This window comes from Aegilops tauschii, chromosome 3 (assembly GCF_002575655.3).
Source record: "Aegilops tauschii subsp. strangulata cultivar AL8/78 chromosome 3, Aet v6.0, whole genome shotgun sequence".
Classification (NCBI taxonomy): Eukaryota; Viridiplantae; Streptophyta; class Magnoliopsida; order Poales; family Poaceae; genus Aegilops; species Aegilops tauschii.
In genome coordinates, this window is record NC_053037.3 from 450,402,464 (window position 1) to 450,424,541 (window position 22,078).

General features: G+C 45.3%; 5 protein-coding genes across 7 annotated transcripts; 3 read left to right on the forward strand and 2 right to left on the reverse strand.

Annotated features, from left to right (window-relative positions):
* The first annotated feature begins 1,424 nt into the window (after positions 1-1,424).
* Positions 1,425-5,235, forward strand: LOC109731555 (leucine-rich repeat protein 1). The gene is made up of 6 exons (XM_020290732.4): positions 1,425-1,794; positions 2,568-2,639; positions 3,570-3,713; positions 3,929-4,000; positions 4,087-4,158; positions 4,937-5,235. Exons 1-6 carry the CDS (start codon positions 1,589-1,591, stop codon positions 5,004-5,006), a joined length of 636 nt encoding a protein of 211 aa, XP_020146321.1. The 5' UTR covers positions 1,425-1,588; the 3' UTR covers positions 5,007-5,235.
* A 524-nt stretch (positions 5,236-5,759) lies between these two features.
* Positions 5,760-8,742, forward strand: LOC109731554 (L-2-hydroxyglutarate dehydrogenase, mitochondrial). Its single transcript, XM_020290731.4, has 5 exons — positions 5,760-6,145; positions 6,660-6,941; positions 7,357-7,793; positions 8,042-8,201; positions 8,311-8,742. The coding sequence occupies exons 1-5, from the start codon at positions 5,888-5,890 to the stop codon at positions 8,425-8,427; spliced, it is 1,254 nt and encodes a 417-aa protein (XP_020146320.1). The 5' UTR covers positions 5,760-5,887; the 3' UTR covers positions 8,428-8,742.
* Positions 8,743-9,999: 1,257 nt separating this feature from the next.
* LOC109731556 (probable U3 small nucleolar RNA-associated protein 11) lies at positions 10,000-13,685 on the reverse strand. 2 transcript variants are annotated; one of them, XM_020290733.3, is made up of 9 exons: positions 13,468-13,684; positions 13,186-13,276; positions 11,752-11,843; positions 11,571-11,667; positions 11,388-11,467; positions 11,176-11,259; positions 10,692-10,791; positions 10,375-10,463; positions 10,000-10,279 (listed from the first exon to the last, which is right to left on the reverse strand). In XM_020290733.3, the coding sequence occupies exons 1-9, from the start codon at positions 13,521-13,523 to the stop codon at positions 10,276-10,278; spliced, it is 693 nt and encodes a 230-aa protein (XP_020146322.1). In that variant the 5' UTR covers positions 13,524-13,684; the 3' UTR covers positions 10,000-10,275. The 2 variants fall into 2 exon arrangements, with proteins under 2 accessions (XP_020146322.1, XP_020146323.1); XM_020290734.3 differs by lacking the exon at positions 10,000-10,279 and having other exon boundaries at positions 10,371-10,463; positions 13,468-13,685.
* An 885-nt stretch (positions 13,686-14,570) lies between these two features.
* Positions 14,571-18,364, reverse strand: LOC109731557 (ribonuclease III domain-containing protein RNC1, chloroplastic). Its single transcript, XM_020290735.4, has 5 exons — positions 17,532-18,364; positions 16,001-16,205; positions 15,720-15,920; positions 15,425-15,511; positions 14,571-15,332 (listed from the first exon to the last, which is right to left on the reverse strand). Exons 1-5 carry the CDS (start codon positions 18,302-18,304, stop codon positions 15,015-15,017), a joined length of 1,584 nt encoding a protein of 527 aa, XP_020146324.1. The 5' UTR covers positions 18,305-18,364; the 3' UTR covers positions 14,571-15,014.
* Positions 18,365-18,381: 17 nt separating this feature from the next.
* LOC109731558 (uncharacterized) lies at positions 18,382-21,820 on the forward strand. 2 transcript variants are annotated; one of them, XM_020290738.4, is made up of 4 exons: positions 18,382-18,980; positions 20,554-20,678; positions 20,768-20,998; positions 21,324-21,820. In XM_020290738.4, the coding sequence occupies exons 1-3, from the start codon at positions 18,629-18,631 to the stop codon at positions 20,969-20,971; spliced, it is 681 nt and encodes a 226-aa protein (XP_020146327.1). In that variant the 5' UTR covers positions 18,382-18,628; the 3' UTR covers positions 20,972-20,998; positions 21,324-21,820. The 2 variants fall into 2 exon arrangements, with proteins under 2 accessions (XP_020146327.1, XP_020146326.1); XM_020290737.4 differs by having other exon boundaries at positions 18,384-18,980; positions 20,768-21,399.
* The last annotated feature ends 258 nt before the right edge of the window (positions 21,821-22,078 follow it).

Below are 22,078 nucleotides of genomic sequence, written 5' to 3' on the forward strand. Positions count from 1 at the left end.
CAGACATGTTGCGAACTCCCCTAAGGATGAGTAGGGTATGGGAGGCTGCAGGGCGTTGTGTCCCAAGTGGGCCGGTCCGTCTTCCATGTTTTGTTCTTCCTTATTGGAGACCACACCTTCACTTCACGGGCCTTGTACCCCATCGCCACTCATGGAGATGGCAGATGAAGAACATGGTTGCCGATGCGGAATACAAAGGAAGTGAACGACGTGCGCCGCCGTAGGATAGGTTTAGGGTCCAGCCGCTTTTTAAATGAAAAATGTTCGAATTATTATGAATGTATTTCGGTTTATATGAAAATCTGCCATTCATCCGGTTAGTTGAAACAATGTTTGAAATGATGTGAACGGCGTTGGATGGCCAGCTCCCGCATCCGTGTCCGCGGACTAGTCCTCTATCCGCGTACGGATGCGGGAGCAAATTTGCGGGTCAGCGTTGGAGATGCCCTCAGCATACTCATCCTGGTACTAAACTGGATTAAAGTTTAACCACCAAAAATTGCTCAATAACCTTTCTTTCTTTTTAGTGCACTTCACGCAGCGGTGTTTCTGAATTCTCTATTCAGTGCCTTTCCAGGGTTCCGAAGTTAGGCCGAATACTCGATTTGTCTACACAGCGCTGCTCCGAATCAAAGATAGACGGAACCTGCTTCACAAAGGCCGGGTACGCGGAAGCAGCAACAACAAAAGGAAAACGGAAAAGCAGAGGCCGTCAAGTCTCGAGCCCGTGCCTGTCGGAAGGGGATGGCAAGGCGTGTAGAAAAGCGAGGAAACAAACCCCGCGAAACCAGCGAGTGGACCATGACGTGGACATGTCGATGCCACCACACTCACACACGCCAGTGCGTGACATGGAATCTTCCCTGCTCTTGTCTCTCCTGCCGCCCTGCCTTTCAAGGTAGTGGAAATGCAGCAGTGTAGTATAAACTAGCGCAAGAAATTGGAGCAAAGAAAAAGTATGATGCGCATGTAGTAAAACCAACGAATATGTTTCTACATCTTCAACCTACGAAGGCAAAGAGTGGGAAGGGGATTTTAAAACGACGGTAGGGTGAAAGCGGCTGAGGGCCAAACACAAGCAGGTCTCTTTGTTTAGCACATCTCCGTCATAACAAGACTAAATAACTAGCTTAGCGAAGAAGCTCAGTTCGGGCCAATCAGGTTCAGGCATTTTTTCCCCTTGGAATCGTGAAGATTCACACCTATAGCAGCCTAGAAGAGTAGGAAAAGAAAAGGCAAAAAAAAAAAGGACAGAGAACAGCCTAGCACAAGACTTAGCAGGAGCAGGCTGACCCAAGTCAACGAATTCCTCGCTGGCTTTCCACTCGCGAGCATGGCCCACGAACCCAACCCGACACAACCCACCCAACTCGGTCCGGCCCGGCCGCTCCACTACGCCCTCCCACTGACTTTTTACCACCGCACACGCCGAGCAATACAAAAGCGGGAGGCGTCGGCAGCAGCCGCACTGGACCGGAGCAGACACGCCGCTGCTTCCTTCCCTTCCCCTTTCCCCACCTGCGTGCGAGCGGCCACCCAGACCAACCGCGTCCAGATCCGGCGGCCGATCTCTCCCGCCCGTCTCCCCATGGCGGCCGGAGCCCTGGTCCTGGCCCTCGTAGCGGCGCTCGCGGTCGCGCTGGCGGGGGCAAACTCCGAGGGCGACGCGCTCTCGGCGCTGCGCCGCAGCCTGCGGGACCCCGGCGGCGTGCTGCAGAGCTGGGACCCCACCCTCGTCAACCCCTGCACCTGGTTCCACGTCACCTGCGACCGCGACAACCGCGTCACCCGCCTGTGCGTTTCCCTCTCTCCTCTCTTGCTCGCCCTTCCATTTCTGTTTGAGTCGGGGCTGTGGTCTGTCCGTGGAAGGGGAATCGATTCGCCGGGCTCGCGTCTATGGGGAGCTACCGATTTAACAGCGGATGAGTTTATTCCTAGCTATAATTTGTTCCCGACAGGACAGACTAGTGTTAGGTGCATCTGCGTAATCGATGATTTATTAGTACTCAATACTGGTAGATTATTGTTGGCGACGAAGAGTGGGTATGGTCCTGCGTGAATCAAAACAAGAGCCTCATCGGAAATTAATCTGTTTGAGCAAGTGTTCTCAAGTCTGTTTTGTTGCTTGGGGCAATAAGGTTGAAGTTTCCCAAGACTGAAGAAGTTAAACCCTTTAGACTGAAAAGGGAAATAAAGTAAAAAAAAAGGCGGAGAAGATAAGTTACTGTGCTGGGATAGTTGGTGTTCTTTGTGTTCTCCATGAATCTTCACTGCCTAGTGCTTGCAGTCTTCCTTGGGATTTCCAAACAATAACTCTTAGTTTCTAAAAATAGTAGCTAATTCACTATACTCCCTCTGATTCATATTAATTATCGGTGATTTAGTACCATATTAATTGTCGCCGATTTAGTACAAAGTTGTACCAAATCAGCGGCAATTAATATGGATCGTTCTCTTTTTTTTTTTTGGAGAACAGCTATTGATGATTTCTTGTATTTGCGTATGAGATCAAAATTTTACAAGAATATCTTCATCTGATTGTTTTCTTCAAATACCCCCTCTTACAGAGATCTTGGTAACTTGAATTTATCTGGTCATCTGGTGCCCGAGCTTGGTAAATTGGAGCATTTGCAATACCTGTAAGTTCTTCTTTCACGTGGTTTGGTTCTTATTGCTAGTTTCTCTAAGTAGTAAGCTCAAACCTACTGTACTATTTTTGTTCACAACTGTTTACACATAAGTTCCATCATCTGGAAAATATGTTATATTCATTGAAGTAGATGATGTGTTCCATGTAAGTTGCAATTTGCAAAACACCAATAGTAGCATCTGATCGTCAACTTAGTGCTGATTGATTTGTTATTTGGTCTGAGATGTGGCTGTTGTTACTACCAAATCATGTGCGCTTCTCCATAGATGGGATATATCCTACAAGAGACAGTTTTAACCTGCATGCATGTGATTTAGAATGGCATATGTTCCAGCCTCCAGGTGTAAATTTGTTTGAACTTTCAACTTATAATTTAGATTGGTTCTTTTTCCAGTTTAAAGCTTATGTATTAAGCTGTGTCACATAATAAAGTAGCTTTACAGTACTACAACCTACGCTAATTAAGCTAATGGAATCCTGAGTTTGTAGCGGAACTTGAAAGCAAAAATGAATAGTAGGGACATGGATTAACCTGCTATGATGACAAAGAAATCTTAAAGATATTCAGATACAGAAGGAGCTAACCATGGCTTCCATTATAGTATTATACAACCATTACATGCCTTCTTAGGTTAAACAAGTAGATATGATGCTATTTTCTGTCCTTCATCGATGTCCTCCAGAACCTGTTCAGTACATTGTGTAACTGAATACCTAATGCACATCATCCTATTTTGAACTGCTGTCTAGGATCCATTTCCATTGTTGTTGGTGGTGCATTTGTTTACATTCTATTTCTTTAGAGTTTGTTATGATGACGTTTAGGCCCGATGTATCGAAATTCCTGTTTAGTATTCAATGTTTACTGATTATTCATCCTAATGCAATGCAGTTGTATTGACTATTAGTGTTGCAACAGGGAACTTTACAAAAATAATATTGAAGGAACGATCCCATCGGAACTTGGTGATTTGAAGAACCTAATTAGCTTGGACTTGTACAAGAACAATGTTTCGGGGACTATACCTCCAACACTTGGGAAGTTGAAGTCCCTTGTATTCTTGTAAGTTTCATGCCTTCAAGTACTCTCTACATATGAAACAGTTATCACATATTAGCAACTGAATGCGGATTTATTGCTGATTATGCTAAAGATGAACATTCTGTATTGTTCTAATGGTGTCGGGTTCTGCTAGGATATCTGTTCGTAGGTGCTATGTACAAATGTAACACTATAGTTCTGTATTTTATGCTTAACATACGGTTGTGCTTTCATAGGCGGCTCAACGGCAATCGTTTGACTGGACCAATTCCAAGGGAGCTGGCTGGAATATCTAGCCTCAAAGTTGTGTAAGTACAGTTTCATTTCCAATGACGAGTGCAGTTGGCTCCATGTGAATTTGCCATGTGATAATTTTGGCTTCATTGTTTTACAGTGATGTTTCTGGTAATAATCTGTGTGGAACAATTCCCACGACTGGACCATTTGAGCACATTCCTCTCAGCAAGTAAGTCTGCTTGCCTTCTCTAATGTACTGCGACATGGAGATTTTCAAAATATGCCCATAATAGAAGTTTCAAACAAATGAGAACTTCAAAGAATATAAGAGATTCTGCCTTTAATTTTAGGATGTGTGTCTCTTAACCAATAGTACTTGTGAAAGGCAAATTAAATCGCTCCTGTGATTATTTGACCGACCAATATGTGGATCCTAAAACATGCATTTTCTCGTCAGCTCCTCACACTTCTTTAGTTACACATCTATGTTTGGATGCTTCTTTATTTGCAAAATTAATTTGGTTGACTGTTTCCGTGATAAGGTGGGTAGTCACTATTTCAATTATTTTTTTGCGGGTTGGGTAGTCACTATTTCTGATATGGAAGGGTATAATCTTATCATTCTGAAGGGGCATCATCTGAGTGCAGGAATGAGAGGCTTTTTATCACCAATTTGTGCTGCTGTGGATTCGAGCATAGTTTAGTTGACCCATTCCAAGCACTTCCTTCGTCGCCCTAGTGTTTTCTTTTTCATCCCTTTCTGTCAATTCTCTTTTCAGTATTCGATATGTTTTGTGAACCAAAGGACATGGATAACTTTTTTAGCCTAGTGGGCACATAACGCTGTAGGCTCATAATCTCAACCATTATGTTTTCTTTCCATAACGATGCAATTTTTATTTGTATCCAGCCTCCACTTTCCAGCTCATGTTCTCACACCACCATTACGTTGTTCCGTTTGTCGAGCCATTTGTTGACAAAGTGCGAGCGTTCTGTTTTATGTGCAGCTTCGAGAGGAACCCGCGCTTGGAAGGCCCAGAGCTACAAGGCCTGGCTGTATATGAAACCAACTGCTAAACGGCTACGGGAAGGTGGAAAATGCTAGGAAGTAACGGGCGTACAAGGTTTACCGGAGATCGGGGTGATATAGATGGTTATGTCCGCAGTTTGCCACTTTGTAATGTTCCTCCCTACATAGCGCTGTCATGCCATGCGTGCCTTGCTCTCAGCAGGGAAGTTGAGTTGTTGTATGTTGTGTAGCAGAACGATGCTTTCTGCCTGTGGAAGTAAAACATAAGATTGCCTATGTGTCATGACTCAAATGGTATTGTCATCTACTCATCTCTATTATGGCATTTTTTGCTTGCTTGCTCGTGCAATACATCAATTAGATCTACGAGTAGCATTCTAGCTGATGGATAACTGATGTAGGGCTGATATGGCATTGGTGTGAGATGTCCAAGCAAGAGTAGCTGGCAGACTTCCAACCTCTTTTCTGACCTGAAGTATATATCAAATTAAATTCTTATAGCGGTGCCAACCTCAAATGCCAACCAAAACAATTGAAGTAAACGGATGACTGTAGCTGATATTTTGTACTGCCCCTGTCAGTTCCATCATACCTGTCCTTTTGGAGATGGGCAAAGTTGACCTCTAGTAATATCTTGAAAAATATTCAGTTTGGATAGCTAAAAATCATGTGTAAGTTTGTCTCAAAAGCATCTTCACAACTTGTACAAGTGAAATTACTTTTTTGACAGGCAAAAAAGTTACCAGTGACAGTGATTTTCTTCAGAATAAGTTAGTGGGGCAATTATTTGGAGATGACATCTGTCAGACACGATCGGGCATTCGGGCTTAGGCTTGGGCGATTGCAGCGGGCTCACTGAGAGTGATCGACTGGTGCCACCGGGCCAGGGTCGGACCCCAACTCGCTCCCCGCAGCCGGGCCGGCCGTGATGCTTCCGCTGCGGCGCTTGTCGGCGGCCTGCCGCCGGCGTGGGCTCGCCCAGTTCGCCACCGGAATCCCCCGGGAGGCGGCGGACGCGGTCGTGGTGGGCGCCGGCGCGGTCGGCCTCGCGGTGGCGCGCGCGCTGGCCATGGCGGGGCGCGACGTGGTGATGGTCGAGGCGGCCTCCAGCTTCGGCACCGGCACCAGCTCCCGCAACAGCGAGGTCATCCACGCCGGCATCTACTACCCTCCCCGCAGCCTCAAGGTGCGCCCCGTTCCCGCCGAGCCGTATAATCCACGAGTTCGTGCAGAGGGATTCTATTAGCTTTCTGTGATATTTCAGTTCAGTTTAGTTCAGTCAGTTCTCACCAGTCACCACATTGGACAGTTGACATTAGCATTTTAGCATTTCAGTCTCTTAGGTGTGTGTGTCCTTAAGAGTTTGAGATTGGTATACAGATATTATTATACTGAAAATAAAACAGATATAATTCATCGGGCAAATAGCAATCTTCTTCCCTGCTTTGTGTTATTTCCAGTTTTGCACATTGCAGTAGCGATATTCTTGTTGATACTTTTGAGGTATATACTGTCTCTAATGCTGAGTGCACTTGTAGAATCACAGTTCATTACTTCATTTTCCCCTTCTGTCCATCTATGGCATTTCTTAATATAATGATCCTTTCTTCTGTCCTATTCTATTTGACGAATTACCAAAGTGCTTTCTTGCCATGCTGAAATTAATTACAGGTTTTTTTCCTACGAAATGTTTTTTGTAGGCTAATCTTTGTGTAAGAGGAAGGGAAATGCTCTACAAGTACTGCACAGAACGAGCAATCCCCCATAAACGGCTCGGCAAACTTATCGTTGCTACTGGTGTTGCAGAGACTGCAAAGCTGGACATGCTCCTCAAGAGTGCTAAAGACAATGGGGTGGATGATCTTCAGATGATGGAAGGTTCTCAGGCCATGGAGATGGAACCTGAACTTCGTTGTTTGAAAGCTTTGCTATCACCTAGTACTGGGATTGTTGACTCACATTCATTCATGCTCTCCCTTTTGGTACTTGGCTAATCTGTTCTTGATACTTACCATTTTTGTCTTTGCATTGTTTATTTTGCCTGCTACAATCCTCTAAATGATTTAATTATTTGGAAGGTCCCTTTTCACACTCTCCAAGAGTGAAAAAACTGCATAGATAACTGAAATAGCGCTACGTAGAGGGCCTCTGCACTATCGAAGCAATTTTAACTAGTTAAGATATGTTGATGTTCCTTTCTTCCGTTTTCCTTCTCAAATGAGCTCGCAGCAATGTTTGGAAGGTTCAGGCCCGATAATCCAAAAATATTTCCCATGCGTCTTTCCTGTACACAGTTATATCATGTTCATTTTATGTTAGTCCACTTCATCGTGTTGCATCATGCAAAACTCCAAATCTTCTCATACTGTCATGTGATTTCCTTTTCTTGTGATGCAGGCTGATGCTGAAAATCTAGGCGCAACCATATCATATAACACAGCAGTCATCAGTGGACGTGTTGGAGATGAAGGGATCGAGCTTCATATTTCTGAAAGCAAAGAGCTGGAGAACCATTCTATTGGCTCTCCTGTACTCCCACAGATTGTTTTGCTTCCAAAACTTCTGATAAATGCAGCAGGTTTGAGTGCAATTCCACTTGCCAAAAGACTTGATGGCCTTGCCCAAGCATTTGTGCCCCCGGCTTACTATGCCCGTGGATGTTACTTCACCCTCTCACAAACCAAGAGTCCTTTCAGCCACTTAATATACCCTCTACCAGAGGATGGTGGCATAGGGGTCCATGTCACACTAGACTTAAATGGCCTTGTTAAATTTGGACCAGATGTTGAATGGTTAGATGGTAAAATGGACGACATGTCATGTTTCCTGAATAGGTAAGCCATTGCAAATACTTGCTTGTTCAGTTTAATTATATATGGTCTTTTTTACTTGTTATACACATCGCTGAAATCGATGGAGTTACAAATACCTAATATGGCATGCTAATGTTCTAGTGGTGTCCAATATTTAAAAATAAAGTTACTACAGTTGTTGCCTAAAATTTACTGATTTATATAAAAATAGTTTCGTCTTCTTGAAAAAGCTAAGATGTTGTATGACTTTTAGCATCTATGTAAATCAGGTTTGATTACTCGGTGAACCCCACCCGATGTTCTGGATTTTACTCTGTGATAAGGAAGTATTTTCCAAATCTCAAGGATTGTTCTTTGGAGCCTGGTTATTCTGGGATCCGGCCAAAGCTTTCTGGCCCGGGACAGCGCCCTTCGGATTTTGTTATTCAGGTTATTATCTGATTTAACATAGTTCTCATATATCAGCTTCAAAGTTTACTTTTCACTCTCAAGTATTAATCGACAAACCCGTGAAGCTGAACACTCCTGACTACTGCAGGGGGAGGATGTCCACAGTATTCCTGGGCTGGTTAACTTGTTTGGTATAGAATCCCCTGGTTTGACGTCAAGCTTGGCAATTGGAGAACACATAGTTTCAAGGTATAACAACACTTGATTCTCAAACAATCGCCAATCGATGAATTGCAGCTGGATGAATCCAGGACGGCTGGAGGCTCTCATGTGAATCAGCTTGTAAAGGCGTGACTCTCCAGCTTATAGTTGAATAAACAGAATATATCGATTGTAGGTTGATGTATAAAATGTGGATCCTCGCATAGTTTTTGTGGGAAGAGGATCCTCTGCATTACCAGCTTGTGTCTCTAAGCAGAATCATATGCATTAGATCGCCTGTCGGAACATTTGATGAAGATTGGATGGCCAGGATTGAATGGAAAACACGATGGTAGCGTACATTTTCTTGCAGCAAAAATACGATGCAACTCTGTCATTTTTTTTTCCAAAACGGAGGCAAAAGATTTGCCTCATCTATTCAATAAGAGGGAGCAGAGTTTAGAGTTTTACAAGAGCACCCACATACACGGCATGGCGATTACTCATGCAAAAATATAGGCCCTAGTCTTTTAGCACCTGCGGTTATCCAAAGCTTTGCCTCCAAGATGATGTTAAGAAGGATAGGCGGCGACGCGCACTTGTGACGGATCACCCTGGCATTTCGCTCATTCCAGATGGTCCAAGAAATAAGCATGGTGAGGGAGGTCATAGCGCTCCGGTTGGGGACGTGGTTGCCCTCTTGTCCCACCATTCGTGGACGGAATCGTCAAGATGAAGATGTCGAAAGAACAGCAGCAAAAAGCAAGAAATTTGGCAGGGCACCCCAAGCGTTGCAGAAGATCCAGGACGTAATCCCGCTTGACCAAATCAAACGCCTTCTTGATGTCAAGCTTGAAAAGTAGGGCGGGTATTTTGCACTTGTGTAACCTCCGCGCAAAGTTTTGAACGTACATGAAGTTGTCATGGATGCTACGCCTCTTAATGAATGCACTTTGAGCGTCGGAGACTAGGCCGTCCATGTGGGGGACTAGTCGAAGCGAGAGGACCTTAGCGATGATTTTGACGATGGCGTGGATGAGGCTAATAGGCCTGTAGTCGAGGATGCCTTCCGCACCTTCCTTTTTAGGCAAGAGGACAACATTTGCGGAGTTAAGCCATTGAAGGTTATAGGTGTGGAGGGAGTCAAAGCGTTGGATGACCCTCATGACCGCATGCTTGATAACACCCCAACACTTTATTACCTGGCATCTCCTTGATGGCTTCCCAAATCACGTCCTCGGTGATAGGAGCATCAAGGCCATGCACAGCATGGGACTCAATGCCTGGCTCTTCCTAGTTAAAGTCCTCGTTGCTCGTGCACCCCCTTCCTAACACCTCCCCCCCTTCCTAACACCTCATAAAAGTGGTCATGTATGATCTTCTCTTTTTCATTGTGCTCGATTACCAAACCAAGCTCGTGCTTGATCTGATGAATGTGGTTTTTTCTCCTGCAGGCGTTAATGCACCGGTGGAAGAATTTGGTGTTTGCATCACCGCCTCTTAAATTTGCAATCCTAGTGCACCGGCTCTTCCTAGCCCTCACGAGCACCGCCAAACTCCGCCAATTTGGCTCTACCTTCTAATCGTGGAATGCAAGTTAACCATCAGCCAGGAATGAAATTCTATCACAAATAACTTGATACACAACACAGGCATAATTTCAACTATATCCATCAAAATTGTTCCTACATGGTGACTCTGATCACTTAACATTTCGAGAAATTATGGTAATACACTAATAGCAGTACATGGTCTCCGGCATAGGATCCACAAATATCACCAGGCAAAGGTTATAAAGGTATCTGGAAGTAATGGATGGGGTTGTGGAAGGGCAAGGGCAATGTCACAGGGAAGTAAAACTCTTCAAGCGCCAGCTTGTCTGTTCCCAATTGTCCAGGTTTCGCCATTCCTATCATCTGAAGTTTAGCGAGCGACGGTGAGTAAATTGACAGGTCAGCAAGAACACAAAACATTTTTTTAAACAAGATAATAAAAACTAAAAGCATCTCACCGCTTCCTTTGCGCACGCCACTTGTAAACAGTCTGTGATGCTGAATTTACAATCTCTTCTTCACGGAGCTTCCTTTTGCGTCCAGGTTTCTGCCCCAGTATTAAACAAGTTCAGTAACTTCGAACTTGACAACAAAAACAGTACTACTTTACTACCGACATGACCATCAAAATTTCATAAGCCAGTTTGTTTTAAGATTTTGACTTTAGGCTGCTTGAGATATCGGTTGATGGCAAAACCTGAACTGGTTCACACTGAGTTGTATTTTTTACATTCAATAAACATAAAATTTTATGGTTCAGTCATAGAAAGCGCACCTTCAGTTCTTTTTGCAAGGCCATGTCCGCATACAATTTCTCAAGATTCTTAACCCTTTCTTTCCTGCTTTCTAACTCCTTGTAGGATGAAGCTGTTTTCCTATAAAGAATTTGACGGGATATAAGTTTATCAGGCAGCACCTGATGCACTAACATGCACAAGAATCAAGATAATGCTTTGAGCTAGAGAAAAAAAATTCCCATCCCACATCCAAGCCATTACCACTGAGTAATTTGCTGAATGCATTTACATTCACACCCACATCAACCATGAATAGCATGAAATAAATCACCAAAACACCCTAACTCTCAAGTCTCAATAATGAAGAGCAGGTATTTCTAACGAGTAAAGATCAAAGACAACAGATGTGACATTCATTCACTAATGAACCGATAATGAAAGCTATCCTTCGCAAGTATAACATTAATCACAGTGGCCACATATACAACACAAAATCATATTCCCAAAAGAACAGTATACTACCTCTTTATACGAGAAGGGATGTTGCCAAATTGAGGTGTGCTGCTGCTTTGACCTATCCTAGATCGTATTTCTTTGGCTTCTTCTCTGAAATAAAACAGCTAATCATCTCAATATTTACAAAATCTTAGGTAGCTAGCCAGCGATTCATAAATGAATCTTCAAAAATCAAATCCAAAACTGAAAAAGGGTAAGCAAGAATGCCACATTTATACCTGTCTTCCGCAAAGTAAATGTGCTTGTTTGAACGCTTGTCATCCACTGCGTGAAGGGTTGAGCTCAATCGTTCAACTTTCTACAGTCAAAGGGGTGACATTCAAATTGGAACGGAAATATAGGATCTAGCCACAAAAAACAAAGTACTCATTTGTTTTGAATATTTCGAAGTCACCACAAACCTTTCTTTCACTTTGAACGGCCTGAAAGATGTATCCCATGTCTTTATGCTTCAACAGCATACGTTCCTCTTCGGTGTACTTATTATTTGCTTCAGGCCTAATAAAAGGTACACGATAATCCAAATTAACACGTAGAATATACCAAGGTTCGAACTGCCAGAGCAACTACTCTACAACGTACTTGGGCCTATGGATTCCATCCACGGTTTTACTGTTAATCATCTTGAAATAGAACTCATCTGGGTTCTTGAATGATGCCTTCTCCTTCAGATTCTGTATTTACCAATAACAACAAGAACCATGGGTCAAGATAGCTATAATAAACATCCCAGGAACGTACTACTCCCTCCGTCCCATAATATAAGAGCGTTTTTGACACTACACTAGTGTAAAAAACGCTCTTATATTATGGGACAGAGGTAGTACCAAATAAACAGAGGAAAATGTCCCTCTGAACTCTCCTCGGTCCTAAGGGTGTGTTTGGGTTGAGCTCAATTCGATTTCCGGCCAATGTTGGCAAAACAAAAAAGAACGAAAAGTCTAACGCCCACACGTGTGGGCGTTTGCATCTCGCCCACACGCGTGGATCCGCGTCCGTTTGTTAGCGCACGAATCTTGGCATGTTTCTAGTGCCACGTAGAACTGGGCTGGTGTGTGGGCATTCACCCGGTCACCCACACGGCCGTTTCACCACATGGGAGGGGCTGGTGTGTGGGCGTTCAGCAGTTCGCCCACAAGCCACTTTCCACTCACGCACAAGGGCTGGTGTGTGGGCATTTGCCATCTCGCCCACACGCCCGTCTCATCTCCCACACCCAAGTTGCCACTTGCCATGTGTTTTGCAATGTACATGGCAACTGCCCTAGTGTGCTTTATAAGCAGGTGGCAACTCTCTTTTTTTTACCCGAACATGTCAGTTGCCATGTATTTTTGCAGGGTACACGGCAACTGCCCTAGTGTGCTTGTAAGCAGATGGCAACTCTCTCTTTTTTACCCGAACATGTTGTTTTGCCATGTCTTTTTGTAGCACTACACGGCAACTGCCTAGTGTTAGTAGGTGGCAACTCCTAAGGTTTTCAAATCATGGCAACTGTAGTAAACCAGACCATACATGGCAACTGCCTAGTGGTAAACCAGACCATACATGGCAACAGCCGTAGTTGCCCAAAATTGGCATCTGGAACTTTTGACATTAGATGGCAACTGCAGTTGAGCAACCATGGCAACTGTAGTTGTCCGACATGGCAACCGTAGTTCAGCGACATGGCAACTGCAGTTAAATGAACATGACGAGGGTCTGCACCATGGCAACTGCGGGCGCACGGTGACTGTCACGCGGGGCGTGCGGGACAACGAGGTACGAGGCCTGATGTACGGGGCGTGTGGGCGTTATCTATTTCGCCCACCCGCACGCGTGTGAGAGGGACCGGAAGGGAAAAAAAGAGGTGTGTGGGCATTACTTGTTTTGCCCACACGTAGATGTGTGGGCTGTTCCTCTTATACACCACACAAAATGTGTGGGCAGACTTCCTAACGCCCACACGTGGGGCACTTATCGGCGTCCAAAAAGAAAGATACACAAGAGTCCGAGCTTGGGAAGGAACAGAAGCAATACCCTGATGAAATCCTCCTTGCGCTGGTAGGCCCTGGCGCGGAGGATATGGTCCTTGTGCTTCTCCAGAAGCCCGTACTTCTTCCGCGACTCCCTGCAACACCAGTCCGAATTCCAGAATCAGTCCGAAAATCGACGCAGACGCGAGAGGAAGGTCCAACACGGGGCCGCCCCCAGAAGAGCCGCAGGACTCCGGCGGCGGCGGCGGCGCCGTGGGAGGCAAGCCCGTGAGGCTCGAGGGGAAGCGGGGGGCGTCGCGCAAGGGAGGGAGGAGGAGGGACTTACGGCTGGGCGCGCTCCTTGTGAGCCCGCCGCGGAATCGAGTTCCGCAGGGACGACATCTTCGTCCTCGCTGCCCCTCTCCCGGAAGAACGAGCGGACCGGCGGATGAGCGGATTTGGGAGGGGCTACGCGGCGAGGAGAAGGGAGAGGGGAGGCCGGAAAGAGAAGAGAAGAGAAGGGGGCGGCCAAGCTAGGGTTCAGGGTTTGGGTTTTCCTCGGGCGTGCGCGATGCAAAATATCGCGGTCGAAGCCTGGTCCGCGAGCCCGGTGCAAGCCGGCCCGTTCGTATTGGGCTGTAGTGATATTATGTTTTTTCTTTTTTGCGGGGAGGCTGAACAATTGTTTTTCTTTTTTGAAACTGGCTGAACAGTTGCTGGTGTGAACAATCGCATTTGCGAAGCATGGCATCAGCAATTTAAAATCCCTAAAAAAAGCAATTTTTTATAAAATTGTGTTTAGACTAAAAAAGAAGAAGCAATTTTTCATCTATTTCTAGAAAAAAAGCAATTTTTCATCTTGCCCAGAAGAACCAGCGCTTCTGTGAACGAGATAAAATAAAGCTGAGTTGTGATCAAGTGTCAAACTGTAGAGACTGCCACATTGTGGAAATCCAATCCGGCTCTTGGTAGCATATGCCCCTGCCCACCAAAAATGTTTGTTGCAAATGTAAAAAAATAGAAAAAAAGATGTGTTTTTTTGTCACACCAAAATGCTACCTGCAAATTTTTGGGAGGAAAGTATTTTGATCTGCGCAAAAAAAAAACAAGTCAAACCACAAATGTTATACTTTTTTTTCACTGACGAAGCACTGTCACCATGTTTTGCATGAAAATTATTAAGCACACTTGTTACACTAACAAGAGCATCTAAAAAAATTCATTTACTATTTATTTTGAATTTACTGTTCATTAGGGAGCATATGCACCCCAGAGCAAAAACGGCCCTCCCGCCACATTGCCTCTTATATGATGTCCATGGGTGAGTGGACACGAATAAAATCAGAGCTTGAATAAGGATAGCTAGCAGCAAACAAGTTCCACAGGATAAACTTATGCACCCAACAAGTGACTTCGATTGTACTATGTTAAAAAAAAGAGATAAACTTGTGCACCCGTATGACAAATGACATTGCACGTTAGCAGTACAAGTTGCACTCACATTTTCGGCTACAACACTACAAAGCATGTTTCTCATGGATAACTATATCTTCCTCCTGCTGCTGCTGCAGCTGTTTGTCCTCTGCTCAAATTGGAATTTACAGCCAACTCTCAAAACTGTAACTTCGAAAAACTACGGCGTTCAATTTTAATCATCTCTAATACAGCTGCCTATTTAGTACGCAAGACAAGAGGTTACAAGAGCTGTGGGGGGTCCAGAAGTGGCTGGACGGGCAGTGCTTGCTTTAATCCACGGTCCAGCTTTGGGCTCAGGCTTCGGAACTGCGCGATCTGGTCCGCGCTAGGATTTCGATTACCCTGCATTTTTCCTTCAAGCGCTGGCAATCTTGCCGGTCATCAGTTCAGCACAAACCGACACGGAGCATATCCTCCTCATACAGCTTTTGGCTGGACCTGTTCGAAGTCGAACACCTCGAACATCAAGCGCCGCACATCAGGTTTGCCGTACACGCAGTACGAGAGCCCATGTATCGCTTGCTGGACGGCGGTCGTGGAAGGATTTCTCAGCCGGCGGTTGTGTTCGAATCTGTCCTGTACAGTCTCCCCGTATATAATGTAGTGGTGAAGGTGCTTGTCCCGCAGGTACCGCCCGCAATACTTGTTCATCAACAGCCTCCTATGCTTCTCTGACAACCACCTGCCAGGTGCGTCGAGATGCTTCATGATCAGCCTCTCTGCCAATACTAGATCCTGATCATAAGGGAGTTCAGACCTTCAGTATGACTATTGATCAAATGGAGAGCGGTCAGATGCTGAAAAAGATCACAAGATAGGCAACAAACCTGAATCTTCTGACCAACATATTCCAGACGCTCAAAACAAAATCTTGGATGCTCAAACTTGTACTTTGAGGGATGCATGAAGCACAGCTGCAGTAAAAAACCAATACAGATCATGTTGATTTATGTGCAGACAATAGTGAAATATATCAACAGTTTGAGTTGCTGGACAACTAGGAAGCAGATTTGAAAAGACAAGCAAATAATGCACCACAAAACATGTTTTGCATGCAGAGAAATAAGTAAACATTAGAAAGGAAGACCATAAGGAGAGAAAAGACTAGCGGTGTCAAAATACCTGGAGGCCAAGTCCAAGTTCTATATTCCTTGCTTCTGTAATTTCTGGAATTTTATCATTCGCCGGCAAGGGATATCCTAGGATGTTCATGACTTTGGGTCTATTATCAAAATCCCAAATGTTTCCTCTGAAACGATGCATGCCTGGTGGCACACATGCCCGGAAAAGCCTAGGATGAGCAAAAAGAGCATCCGCTGGTGGCTGCAGTACACGCAACAGTTAACTAGATAAGAAAGAAGCGACAGTGAATATTTGGGACAAACGGTAGGAAGGGTCAATACCCGGTAGGCAGCAACATCTTGCCATGCGAGCTGTCTCTTTTCAAACTCCACTGAAACATAATCAACGTCTTCTAGTTGACGCCGCAGTTTTGGCTGACAGCTCTCTTCTTCAGGGTCCATCCCGAACGCCTCAAAGAGAACACGATAGACTTCAGGCATTCCAAAGCACAGATATATAGCTCCAAATAATGCCCAGAACACAGCCCTGAAGCACAAACATAAAGTTTAATGAAGACTATCTCATATATGTATTCCAAATTGCCAGTTAACAGTACAAATAGCTCTAACAAACCAAACAATCAAGAGAAAACTCTCCAAATGAGTTAGTATTATCATGAATTTATGAAGTTAGGTTATGTGCTCCATATTCTTATGCAAAGAAAATTTCCACGGCAAGTTAGTTAGCACATAAAAAGGGACACGCAGCAGTACACAATAAAGGAGATTGAAGAATGCAATTCAGTACAAGTGTACAACATCTAACAGGATTATGTAAGGGCAACTTGACTATTAACAAGGCTGTAGAACATCTAACAACGGAGACAACTTCACAGAGAAAGCCGCAGAACATACATTGATACATATAACATTGGACTAAAAAGTGGCGAAAAGTAAGCTAACAGTATTTACTTTTACCATTAATGTTATACCAGCACATGCAAATTTACCAAATATGTTGAGTGTGTCAAGACAACGAATAGTTAAATGGAACCCTACCAAACTACTCCTAACACCAAATCACCCATACATTTCCCATAAAATGGAACTACCACAGAAGAGTAAGTACATAATGCAGATCAAGCTCATGCAAAAAAACATTGATTGTCTAACCCACAGGCTGACATTTAGGTATTAAACAGGTATCCAGCTATCGTAATTTCTGATGCTAACTAGCTGTACCATGTTAATTGCAAATGTGCCATGGACGATTCCACTCTTTCACTCGGAACACACTGGTGACTAATTGCTTGCGTTATCCTAATGCATGATCCCAGACTAGAATTTAATCTCCACAATTCTAGTCGCACATTTTCAGTTAATAATCAAAGACTTGCTTCGTGGGCACATTTAGGTGTTAAACTCGTAGGCAGCTAACTTCGGTAACGAATTTATAAGGTGCTAACTAGATGTATACTATGCCAATTGCAAATGTGCCATGGACGATTTCACTCTCACACTCTTAACAGAATGGTGACTGATTGCTCGCATTGTCCTAATGCATGATCCCAGACCAGAATTATACCTCTACTGCAATTCAAGTCCCACATTTTCAGTTAATAATCAAAGACTTACTTCGTGGGCACATTTAGGTGTTAAACTGGTAGGCAGCTATCTTCGTTACCGAATTTATAAGGTGCTAACTAGATGCATACTGTGCTAATTGCAAATGTGCCATGGACGATTTCACTCTTACACTCTGAACACAATGTTTACTGATTGCTCGCATTGTCCTAATGCATGATCCCAGACCAGAATTATACCTCTACTACAATTCAAATGGCACATTTCCAGTCAGTAATTGAAGACTTACTTGGTGGGCGGTTCCCTGTCCTTCCGTATCATCTTATCCAAATCGTCGTAAGGAAACACCAAATTATGCAGGCTCGCCGCCTTGATCCATTTGGGCAGCACCTTCTTCCCGATGAGCGCGAACACCCGCTCCCGCATCGGCCCAGGGGATTCCCTGGGGTACCTCTGCAGGAAGAACTCGCAGAAGGCGAGCTCCAGCACGAACTGGCCCAGGAACCACAGTCTGGAGTGGCCGTTCCGCACGTGGCGCGTCCGCGTGCGCTCGGAGGAGGGGTCCAGGTGCTGGAAGGCGAGGTAGAGGAGGACGTCGAAGTGGCGCGCGGGGCAGTCGTCGCCCTCGCCGAGCGTCTCGGAGGGGGCGAGCGGGTAGCCGAGCGCCTGCTTGGCCTCGAGGAGGTACTCGTCCATCCAGGTGCGGTCGGCGGCGGAGAGCGGCGAGGAGGGGAGGCAGGAGGAGAGGAGCGGCAGCGACTTGAGCGACAGCTGCGGGCTGTTGAGGAAGCGCTGGGTGAGGCGCTCGTCGTCGAGCGGCGGCTTGAGGATGAACCGCCGCGGCGGGTGCTTCTTCTTGGGCGAGACGGCCTTCTTCCGCTGCGCGAGCTCCCGGAGGAGCCGGCTCGGGCTGTTCGCCGGCTCGGACGGGGAGGCCTGCGGGGGCGGAGGGGTCTGGTCGGCGGCCACGGCGAGCACGCGGGCCCGGCGCCGCGTGGCGGGGAGGTGGAGGGGGAGGGGCGAGAAGGCGAGCGCCTGGAACGCCATGGCGGGCGGTGCCATGGAGCTGGCCGCTGGGTTTTGCGGGTTTGGGCTGGGGGCTGGAGGAAGGGACGAGGAAGGGGGAGGGAAGGAGGAAGAGGATAAGCGTAGAACGATAGGAAGGGGACCCATCGAGAGCCGTCCGTTTCGCGTTGGATGGCTCAGATCTCACGGATCCGGGCCGAATGGGTGGAAATATCTTCGGATATCTATCCGCCTTCGAAATGACATGGCAACCCACGTGAGGCAGTGACAGTTCGCCGGCTCCATCGGGAGAAAAAGTAGAGTCTCCGCCGCCGATCCCTCGCCGGCAGAGCTCGCCACCGGCCTGCGCGCCGCCCGTCCATGGCGAACCCGAGGAGGGCCATCGCGCTGCAAATCAACACCCAGACCCCGCCATTCCCCGCCGCCGCCGCCGCGCCCTCGTCCTCCCCGCTGCCCTCGTCGCTCCTCCACTTCCTGAAGCGGCCGGCGTCCTTCCCCTTCCTCCTCTCCCTCTTCGTCCTCCTCACCTGGATCTCCCTCCACTTCCACCAACCCACCCCCTCCGCCTCCCTTCAGCGCCCCACCGTCGTCCACGACCCTCAGGCCAACCTCGTCCGCTACCCCGCCGCCCTCCATCCCACCCCCATCGCCGCCGACGAGCGCGGATGGCTACTCGACCCCGTCGCCGCAGCCCGCGAGGCCGGCCTCCCAAGTGAGTTCCCCCCTTGCCTCGCGAATTCTACGTTTTCAGTTATGCTCTCTATTGTTAGCTCGCTGCAGAAGGTTGTTTCAATAAAAGAGTTGGAATGTGGCAGTGATGATGTAGAATAAATAACACTGTGTCATCAATTGCAGAAATCAAGCCTGCCTAGTTCATATTTGTAGTAGATACTCCAACTCTTGTTCAGTTTGAAGTTTATAGTGAGAAGAAGAACAAACTGATGTTCTGAACATGTCACTGGTGGAAGTGCGGCATGAACACGTTGTCGCGCGTGGCTGTAACACCTTGCGGAGCGGCACTTGGTTTGCACCTTACAAAATAATCTTGTTGCCTCAGTGGCAGTCTTAGTTGGAGATTGTTAAGCTGGGTTTGCTATATCAACCAGTATAGGCACCTGGGTTGAGCTGGGCATGTACCACGGCTGTTGACAGCATTGTTTGTGTGAGTTCGATACAAGGTGCCTCTGTGTTCACCCCTTGACATATGGCCCAACAAACTGTGATCACTGAGATGTTTTGGTGGTTGGGTCGTTCCACTTGCTTTCCATCTACATATATTAGACAGATAGATGGGTGGCTTTCTTTGACAAGCAACCAATGAACAAGACTTATATTCAGAATTGTCAGTTCCATCTATCTATTTATTTGTTTTCCTCAAATGCTCCTATTTATCATACTGATATGTATCCTTACGGCCGAAAGGAGAAAAAGGTTGCAAAAGAGAACATTTGCAACATGGGGGTAGCAACCGATTGATTTTTAGCTAACCAAGTTGGAGAATATTCTGCTACACAAATATTTCCCTTCTTTTGTACTTTATTTACCTTTGTTGGTTCTATCAATAGATGCCCCATCTTACTAGGAAACAAGAGGACTTTACATGCATCACTACTGTTTTCCCAGTACTTACTAGTTACTACTTACTACTGTGTTGGACTTGAGAGCTCTGTTGAGTGTATGGTTGGTAGCCAGAATGAATTTGCTCTATGGTCCGGTTGCTACTGTTTTGAACTTTAGGTTGTTCATCGCTGTGTTTCGTTGCAACTTCGTTTTGTTCAACTTGACTCTAAATTCGTGTTGACATGCTCAAATATAGTATTATTTAGATGTTGTAGTCCATGAGTGTCTCTACTCTCTGTTGATGGTGTTCTAAGGATTTGTGTAGACGTTGAAAATCTCTACCGGTCTTCTACATTTGAGGCAAAAATTAGGCACGGATTACTAGTCTACAACATATGGGACCTTGTCATTTTATAAAGCACGTCCAGTTCTCTTTCACCCAAATGAAATTTCAATCACCATTCACTTTGTACCTGCAGAATTCCAAGTTTTCTTTCTTTCTTGGGGTTATTCTGGAACAGTATTTACTTGAGAAGAAGTTGTAAATACAGAAACATCAATCCACACTTTTTTTTGTATGGATTTGTGGAATGATATATTTACTTGGATGTGATTGCCTGGAATTTTGTTCTACAGCTTAGGGAGGACTGATGTGAATAGAGCATAGGCTCTTTTTTCAGGTATCTTGACTGGAGATTAATTATATAATGTTCAATTTGTGGCAGATGGGGCGCTGGTCTGTCTTTCGCTACACGTAGGATTGATCCAGCCAGGCGGTTTGCGTGGCAACCATCGTCACCATACATGCAATGAAACATTTGTCATCTGGGGTGCAAAAACAAAATTCAGGGTAATGATATTTTCTTCTTCATTCACTCATCCAGTCCCTGATTATCACATGCTTCTATTGTTCATTGATTGTTTTCCCGTGATCAACAGTTAGAAAATCCTGATGTAAAAGATAAAGGATATGGAGAAGCCATAATTGCTGCTGACGAGGTTGCCATTGTTGCAAGCGCAAGATCAACTGCACACGCATTGATCAATATGGATGTGCGACCGACCTTCTTCTTGGGATGTCAAGATACACCTATAAATCCCAACAGTTCAAATACTGACTACAAGGTCTGGAAAGATCTCTGACATCCACATTGCTCCTATGGTCTAACGGTGAGCAATATTTCAAAGACTAATACAATATGATGTGGCGAAACTGAAAATAGCATTGAGCCTTCAGAATTCACCTAGGTGAAGATTTTAAGGTAGATGCTTGTGTATAGTTGAGGTGACACTTCCAGTTGGCTCTCCTAGTTCTTTCGTCTGTTTTTTTCTTTCCGTTTTTGTTGACAAGGGGTTATTCTTGTTACTGCTTGTTTTTTTTCTTTCTCTTGCATATAGTCACTAGTCATGTACTACTCCTTTGTTCAAGTTAGATACAAACTCTACCTTCTTTGCGTCAATATTCTCAGGACAATTTCTTTCTCTGTATGTGCAGCATACGTCTGCCGAGATGCTGAGCTGTTAACTGACAGATCACAGATGCCTCTTTATATTGACAAATTGCTGAGCTATGTGTCGTCGGGTACTAATTTGCAGAGGCCGTCTCATGCCTCCTTTTATTGCCGAATTGCAAAATCAGAAATGACCTCTTTGTGCAGATGAATTGCAAAATCATTCCCGATTCTTCACTATACTTTACTTAGTGAAACAGGGCCACGTAAACCAGGACACGTTGATGTGCTCTCAAGCTTGGTCTGTGATTTGGCTTACACCTCTCTGCCTCTCCTCTCTTCTCTACTGTTAGCTATCAACATCATCGATCGGCAAGTCGGGTTCGTTTTCCCACACGGTTCTTGCGTGCCACGGATTTGTGACGACATGTGGCGATATTCATTGCAGCAAGATGAGTGAGATATTTTAACCCATGGGATATACAACTTCATCCAAAAAGATACTGATACCATTTCTCATTTTGAATTTATGGATTTTTTTGTACTAGGATGGTTATTTGATTTTAGGCGTGTGGTGCTCCTCAATCCTTTAAGAAAAAAAAAAATCGGTTTTGTATGTATGAGGCGAACCGCTAGAAAATCAATTGTGTGAAGAATGCAACACAAATTCTATACCTACAGAGAATACAAATACGATGGTGGTCCAGTAGGCTTGTAGTCTAGTGGAGGAATAGACAAGCAAGCCAATGAAACGGAGAGAAAAAGATCAAATACAGAGGCAGATATCTCGCGCTCCTGA

Bases quoted from the DNA above. Each gene is read 5' to 3' on its own strand.
- LOC109731555 (XM_020290732.4), top strand. From the start codon at position 1,589: ATGGCGGCCGGAGCCCTGGTCCTGGCCCTCGTAGCGGCGCTCGCGGTC. The intron at 2,640-3,569 runs GTAAGTTCTTCT...GTGTTGCAACAG, and splicing joins TTGGAGCATTTGCAATACCT to GGAACTTTACAAAAATAATA. The intron at 3,714-3,928 runs GTAAGTTTCATG...GTGCTTTCATAG, and splicing joins TTGAAGTCCCTTGTATTCTT to GCGGCTCAACGGCAATCGTT.
- LOC109731554 (XM_020290731.4), top strand. From the start codon at position 5,888: ATGCTTCCGCTGCGGCGCTTGTCGGCGGCCTGCCGCCGGCGTGGGCTC. The intron at 7,794-8,041 runs GTAAGCCATTGC...TATGTAAATCAG, and splicing joins ATGTCATGTTTCCTGAATAG to GTTTGATTACTCGGTGAACC. The intron at 8,202-8,310 runs GTTATTATCTGA...TGACTACTGCAG, and splicing joins CTTCGGATTTTGTTATTCAG to GGGGAGGATGTCCACAGTAT.
- LOC109731556 (XM_020290733.3), bottom strand. From the start codon at position 13,523: ATGTCGTCCCTGCGGAACTCGATTCCGCGGCGGGCTCACAAGGAGCGC. The intron at 13,277-13,467 runs GTAAGTCCCTCC...CTGGTGTTGCAG, and splicing joins CACAAGGAGCGCGCCCAGCC to GGAGTCGCGGAAGAAGTACG. The intron at 11,468-11,570 runs GTTTGTGGTGAC...CTTTGACTGTAG, and splicing joins CCGTTCAAAGTGAAAGAAAG to AAAGTTGAACGATTGAGCTC.
- LOC109731557 (XM_020290735.4), bottom strand. From the start codon at position 18,304: ATGGCACCGCCCGCCATGGCGTTCCAGGCGCTCGCCTTCTCGCCCCTC. The intron at 16,206-17,531 runs GTAAGTCTTCAA...TTTGTGCTTCAG, and splicing joins GACAGGGAACCGCCCACCAA to GGCTGTGTTCTGGGCATTAT. The intron at 15,921-16,000 runs GTATTGACCCTT...CGTGTACTGCAG, and splicing joins AAGATGTTGCTGCCTACCGG to CCACCAGCGGATGCTCTTTT.
- LOC109731558 (XM_020290738.4), top strand. From the start codon at position 18,629: ATGGCGAACCCGAGGAGGGCCATCGCGCTGCAAATCAACACCCAGACC. The intron at 18,981-20,553 runs GTGAGTTCCCCC...AATTTGTGGCAG, and splicing joins CCGCGAGGCCGGCCTCCCAA to ATGGGGCGCTGGTCTGTCTT. The intron at 20,679-20,767 runs GTAATGATATTT...CGTGATCAACAG, and splicing joins GTGCAAAAACAAAATTCAGG to TTAGAAAATCCTGATGTAAA.